The sequence below is a fragment of the Labeo rohita genome, unplaced genomic scaffold (assembly GCF_022985175.1).
Source record: "Labeo rohita strain BAU-BD-2019 unplaced genomic scaffold, IGBB_LRoh.1.0 scaffold_71, whole genome shotgun sequence".
NCBI lineage: Eukaryota > Metazoa > Chordata > Actinopteri > Cypriniformes > Cyprinidae > Labeo > Labeo rohita.
In genome coordinates, this window is record NW_026129645.1 from 737,233 (window position 1) to 744,380 (window position 7,148).

At 34.1% G+C, this 7,148-nt stretch overlaps 1 protein-coding gene across 1 annotated transcript; it reads left to right on the forward strand.

The window, feature by feature from the left end:
* Positions 1 to 2,637: 2,637 nt before the first annotated feature.
* Positions 2,638 to 4,032, forward strand: LOC127161666 (uncharacterized). Its single transcript, XM_051104389.1, has 5 exons — positions 2,638 to 2,731; positions 2,883 to 3,206; positions 3,406 to 3,519; positions 3,653 to 3,771; positions 3,940 to 4,032. The coding sequence occupies exons 1-5, from the start codon at positions 2,707 to 2,709 to the stop codon at positions 4,030 to 4,032; spliced, it is 675 nt and encodes a 224-aa protein (XP_050960346.1). The 5' UTR covers positions 2,638 to 2,706.
* The last annotated feature ends 3,116 nt before the right edge of the window (positions 4,033 to 7,148 follow it).

A 7,148-nucleotide genomic window follows, 5' to 3' on the forward strand; every position in this document is an offset into this window, starting at 1 on the left:
TTTAGCCAGGTTTGTGGGTATGTTCAAGAACATTGTTTTCTGCTCTGAAGATTTTTTATTTTCCCTAATCCTGGATCTGTTTTGAAAAAAAAAAAAAAAAAAATCATTCTCTCGCTGTCTCTCTGTTTATATCTTTCTGTCTTTCTCTCTTCTTTTTATGGCACCCCATGACAGCATTGACTCTTGTCAGGCTTGTTTGGCTGCTTTGTGTTACGTTGAAATTTAAACTATCGAAGCTATTGACCAGTGCTTGTAAAACAAGAAACATTACAAAATCTGAAGCTTAATTTTTTTATTTATTATATTTAAGATGAATGAAATCAAATAACAGTTATATAATTTGGCATAATAGATTATAATGTTATATAATCTTAATAATAATAATCTTATTTTGATGAAAATGGCAGCAAAGATAATAATGAGTGAATTTAATCAGTAACTTACGACAGTGAGTACGAGAGTGAAGCTTTCCGCTCATCAGCTGCACAGGAAAAACTGTATTCTGAATTCTGATCCTCAAGTGAAATGTTCCTCTGAATGACGTCTCATATATTCCTGCTGTCAACGAGTCTTTGATGCCATGTCATGTCTTCAGTTTATTGTCACTGTAAAAACAAGACAAGAATGCAGAGATTCCAGTTGCATCCTGAGGGAGGGGGAGAGGGAGGGAACAAAACTGGTTAGCTGAAACAACCGGGAAATACAATCTGTCTTTTCCATGAATTAGGAATTTGCCATTCAAATTTTGTTACCATCACCAAAAGATGCAGCTGATAAAACAGAATTACAGCACTAACTCTCTTCTGAAAATAATAAATAGTTTACTTTTTTTCTAGTATTGATTTTTTTTCTTGCTCACTCCAGAAAGAACTGTCTCATACTTCTTCTCTCTTGTTTTTGTATCCTGGCAGACTGTTTAAATACTGCACACACACACACACAAAAAACATTCCTGTTGTATTTCTGACTGTAATACACTGTCATGTCGTGACTTAAGTTCTTTTCAAGGTTTGCGAGATTGATTGATCATTTGTTTGTGTGTGCTTATATGTGCTGCTTTTTTTTTAATTAAATTGAACCTTTTGAACACTGAAATGTGTTCACACCTATTCTTTGTTATTGTTGTAATGCTAATTGTCTTTAGTTTCATTAGTTTCAATCTCATTTGATTTTGTCTTTTCTGAGCAAAATAGTTTTGAGGCCTGTTCTGCTTAGTCTGTTTCTTACATGTAGATGAAACCAAAACCAATGTATCATGTTTTTTAAATTGCTATTGTCCTCTGCTGCCCTCCAGAGGCTGTAAAGGTAAAAGATTTACTTATTTCCGCGTTGCAAAATAAATTGAATAGGCTAGTCAAGTATCTTGTCATGCCGTAAATGCACACGTAAATACACACTGGTAAATCTTTACCAGCTGTAAAGGATTTAGTTAGTTCGTTATGTGAAAGATTAATTTATTTTAATCCAGTAACACCTGTTAAACCCTGTGCTTCAATTACAGTTCACACAACCAGTTTTCTCTCAGCTCACATACAGCAAAGAATGATGTTCCCGTGGTGGCCCAGATCTGCATTACAGACAAGGGTCACACACTGACTATAAATGGCCCAAGTTTCAGTCAATGAATAATCCATATACTTTTATAATCCATATTTATCCATAATAATCCAACATTTTTAATGCTCATTAATTTATGATTGGGAAAAAACATATGTAATATATACATGGGTGTTATATGTTATAAAATGGTCTTTAGGATAGACTAACCTGCAGTTAGTCATGTTTCTTTCATTAATTAGTGTTTTTTTAATTACATTTATTATTTATTAAAATGCTGAGATCATAATCTTTTGTGTGTGTGTGTGTGTGAATGGGACTACACTGCATGTGCTATACTGTATGTTTTTAAATAACTAAATAGATTTGGCTCATGAGAGTCATTTAGTGGTGAATCAGATCAGACAATCATTGTTGTGCTGCTTATTGGTGAGTGGGCCCAGGGGGTAATGAATAAAGGGTTACTAGTATTGGTTATACCATTAGGCCACGGGTGTTCACTACTGTGTGTGTGCACTTGGATGGGTTAAATGCAAAGCACAAATTCCGAGTTTGGGTCACCATACTTGGCCACGTCACGTCCTTGCTTCCTTCCTTCCTTCCTTGAAGCAGGTTTACCTGTTTATATGTTTAACGATCAAATATAATTTTAACCCACACTAGTATTCGATCATTAAGGAGATTCTTTGTATGCATGATGGTTTTTCGACGGTACAAACTCTATTTTCTATCCCCTTACCCTACCCCTCTCACAAAACTTCTGCACTTTTACATATTAAGAAAATTTTATTCTGTATAATTTATACGCTTGTTTCCTCATGAGGACCAAAAAAAAAAAAATCTTACAAGGTGAAAGCTTTACTTGTGTGGACATTTGATCCTCATAATGTAGGGAATACCAAGTACACACAGAAACAATAATAGTGCTTAACTTGATATAATGTGATGATGGTAGTCCTTTAGGTGTTTAGCATTAGGTGTTGAAAAAAGTGTGTACAGTGTGGTCTGCACGAACTTGACTTCCTTTGATTGATGTGGCAGAATTTTTTTTTCTGTCTTTGCTTCCGAGCTGCAGCAGACTTCATTTTCAGTGCTGTGTGGAGGGAAAAACGTTTCATTATATTTAGCTGTTTTGTTCACGCCAACAACATGAAGATCATTCAGCTTCAGCTCTGTGAGTTTATTACATGATATGAATATATTTACATGTGCTATGTAAACTTACAAAAAAAGTGTTAAAGTGTTTTTTGATAAAGTGTTTTTTATAAGAGTAATCATAATTATGATGCATGTCTTTATTTTATTATTATTGTTTTATCTTATAGATGTCTTAATCAGTTTTCAAGCTGCAGTGTCAGATCTACAAACTGATTTGGGATCAAATGTGACCATAAACTGTGAATTTGATGAAGATGAGGTTTATTGGATTTCACTGAAAACAGCAGATCCTCCAACACTGATTCTTCGATCAATGTCAACTACACCATCTCCTTTTTACTTTAATAATACATTTAGAAATAAATATTCAGTGCAGTTTAAACATCGTCTGGTAATAAATAATGTGACTGTTGATGAATTAGGAGTTTATTATTGTATGAACACAGATACACCTCCAAAACTCAGCAACAGTACCAGAATATACATCACTGGTGAGTTCATTTATTGCTTCAATGATCAAAACATATTGATGATCACTTAAATTTTTGTCTCAGTTTTTTTAAATAATTCTGAATAATATAATTCTTTTTATATAATATACTATCTATATTTTCAGTTTCACAAAGTTACAGCCATTGTTCCAATAGTAACAGTTGTTACTTTCACAGACTGTGGACACTTTCTTTACAGAATCAGCTCAACTAGCTGAGTGTCACAATCAAACAGTGGTGGATCAAACACAATGGCAGATTATTAGCATCATATCTGCTTTGATGAATGGACTTCTGCTCATTGTACTGATTGGTGAGTAAACATTTTGATATGATGCAGTTCTCCTGCAAAAGTTCTTAAATTTGACTATTTCATATATTTTAACTTTATAATTTAAAAATAATTATACAACTTTAGAAAATACTGAATCACTGCTTCTTTTTAGGAGTAGTAAAAGTTTTTGTTGTTGGAAAAAGAAGGTCTGTAGAACAATCACAACAACTCAACACTGATCTACAGCAGATCCAAGTTACAGAACAACATCAGGACCCAAACCATTTACAGGTAAATTATATGCAACCACAATTATAACTTTTACATTTATAAAATGTATTTCTGTAAGTGAAGATTCTTGCTGCCCTATTATTCCAACTATAGTATTTTGTAACATTCATTTTTGCTTCAGGAACAACTTCTGAAATGCTAAATATGTTGTCCTCATTGCTCTTTCAGTATGCCGAGGTGAATTTTTCCAAGCTGCGGAGAAATTTTCGGTCTAGCCAAGTCAACACCACCTATGCTGCATTAAAGCCACCAAAATTATAAACGTGTGTTACAGTACAATATTACTGCTGTTTTATAATATTACTGCTTCATTCTGCTTTCTAAAGATGTAAAAAGGTCTAAAAGTTTGGAAGTCATGAAATTAATCACATTTGTATTGAAAGCTATAGTTTTGTATTTTTCTTTAGGTGTATATAGTACATCTAAAATTATTCTAATTATTATTATTAAATTATTATGCTGTCTTTAGGTTTATATAGTACATCTAAAATTATTCTAATAATGGGCAGGGGAAAAAAACTGCTTTTTACTAAAAAATAAATATAAAATTTTCAATTAATATTATTTTTTTTCACAGTTTGAATGTTGTATGAATGTCAGAATGTTATACATAAAATATATTGCCGTCTTTATATTTTAGGGGGACCTGCAAAAGAAATATTCAGGAGTGTGTGGCATCAAAACATATGAGAACCCCGCTTCAGATTAAATATGTGTGTTTAAGAATGTTTTTTGCTTACTAGTTGGTCTACTTTCATTTCTCAACTGGAAGACCTTTGTTTTGCAATAACTGTATCTTTGGAAAAAAAAAAAAAAAACCTTAAAAAATGGTTGAAACTTTTGTTAGAAGGATTTTAAAATAGAAATGTAAACATTATTTATCGTAGTAGCATGTTTGGTTGAGTGTTTACATGCTTTTCGATGAGTTAGCAATATCTAGAAGATTTCCATATAAAAAAAATAGAGAGAAATCTGCTCATATTGATGCTTTATTAATACCTCTGTGAAATAATCTGTATTAACAGTAAATCATCTTAGATAGTTTGGGGGCTTAATAACTTCATTTATTATTCATTTGTTTTTATTTTGTGCCTTTGTAAACATTTTCTGGATGGAAAAACATTGTTTTATTAATAAAAATCATTAAACAATACAAATATGATTCCCTTTAATACTGTTTATTCTTAGATCTACATTAAATTTACAATTAGATTTACTATAGTTTTTAATAGTTAAATAGTATATAAATATATATACTATTATCTATGTACCGTTTTGTGCGTGCATATAGGCCTGCATGATATACTCTACATACAAAAATACAGGCTACACAGTGTGGTTAAACTCAACTGAAATGCTAAACCAAAATCATAAATATGTTCCACTTGTTTGGTCAGTTGTCAGCCAATGACAAACAGGGTCTGTCAACTTTGTGTAGAGTGGAGGTTTAACCTTAGACTGAGTGCAGGTTTTTTTCTGGTATCTTTATACATTTATGCATCTCCGTTCTCACAGTTGTCTTAACCTCAAGTGGAAACCGAGCAGCGCTGCAGCTTGCTGGCTGTCTGTATACTAGATCTACATATTTACTGTCAGACAATCTGATATTATTAGGTGCTGTAACACATTCACTCTTAATACCGAATTATCTATTGCTGAGAACAGACTCCAAATCTCAAAGCCGTTTCACATATAGCTATAGGGTCTTTCTCAGAGGCTTTGATTTTTTTTTTTTTTTTTTAAAGTGTTTTCATGATTCAAGTGCATTGCATTTACATAGTACATCATGGTACATGCTTTAAAAATCATAAATTGTGAAGTTTGAGTCTGTCTTTGGAAACATATAGAACTTGTGGTTATGATCTGGGCGGCTTCTGCTTTCCACCTATCTTAAAAGCAGCGGCCTACTTCCAGTTTCACAAGGTCCCTTGAGCTAAACCCCCACAGTACTTGTTTTGGGTCCCCTACAAGACCACGTGTGAAACCAAGTAGCCACGTGTAAGCAGCACTACGTTGTAGAGATGAACCATATTTATAACAAATATCAGTGACATCACACTAGAAATATAGTATTCACGTTAAATTAGATATGTTGTCACAGTGCTGGATAGTTTAAAGTGGGTGAGTGAGCAGTGAGCAGTGAACACACAAAAAAATAGGGAGCCATTTTTGCCGCATCGCTTGGAGAGCAGTTTGAGGTTCGGTGCCTTTGCTCAAGGGTCTCACTTCAGTCGTGGTATTGAAGGTGGAAGAAAGCGCTGGTCATTCACTCTCCCCATCTTCAACATCACCAATAACTGTAAATGAATGCTTTAGTAAAATAAGTAAATTAGTAAATGAGTGATTCATTATTGAAAACTGACATTAGTCAGAGTGGCTTAGTGACAGCTTTTCTGATTACAGTACGCATCAGATGTTGTCTTTGTTTCTGTTAATACTGTAGACACACAATTAATAAAAGAGTGTCTGACAACTGTCTTGTAACTGTCAAAGCAGCTTCATGTGAATCTAGGGCAGGGGGTGACAGTATGGCGTGTGGGGAGGTATTGGCACGAAAGAAAGAGAGCATGCAAAACCAGCAGCAAAAAAAAAAAAATCTGTAGCAACTTTTTGAATTAATACAAAGAAAAAAGGTCACATTCACTATCTACTGTATGTATTTCATGTAAGTCCTCGCACCTGCATGTACATTTTGTACCATCAAAGTTTCACAGCCTGTTTTATTAAATTAGGCATTAAAAGTACTGTTAATGAACAGTGCTTTATTGAACAGAACAGCTCAGACAAACAACTGACAAGTCCACTGAGCAGGGGAATCACATTGGAAATCTGGTATTCACTATATAATTCTAACAACAACAAAATATAAAACACTTTTAGCATTTTTGAAAGTTTAAAGGGGTCATTGGATACAAAGTTCACTTTTACATGTTGTTTGAACATTAATGTGTGTTGGCAGTGCATGTACAAATCTACCCTATAATGATAAAAATCCATGCAGTGGTTTTTAATTAATCTGTAAAAATAATATCCCCTTTTTCAAATCGAGCCGTTCTCAGATGCCTGTCGGTGTGGCATCTAAGTTAGACATGAATATCTCCGATTGAGCAATTGAAGTGTTGTGTTGCTGGATGTAATAATGAACATAGTGGTCGTCATTTACTCCCGACATCTGAGCCGCTGAAGATGCAGTAGATTACGTTTGTTTCCCAGCCAACATGTATATGTGGGCCCCACATGGTTTCTGCTGGGTCTACATGGGTACCAAGTGGGCATGGTCCCAAAATAGGCATCTTATCTGGGGCCCACTTGGGTCAGCTAACTAGGCCCCACATGGGGAGCCCATCTGTTTTTGCCCATGTGGGACCTAGTTGGGT

Bases quoted from the DNA above. Each gene is read 5' to 3' on its own strand.
- LOC127161666 (XM_051104389.1), top strand. From the start codon at position 2,707: ATGAAGATCATTCAGCTTCAGCTCT. The intron at 3,207-3,405 runs GTGAGTTCATTT...CTTTCTTTACAG, and splicing joins TACCAGAATATACATCACTG to AATCAGCTCAACTAGCTGAG. The intron at 3,772-3,939 runs GTAAATTATATG...TTGCTCTTTCAG, and splicing joins AGGACCCAAACCATTTACAG to TATGCCGAGGTGAATTTTTC.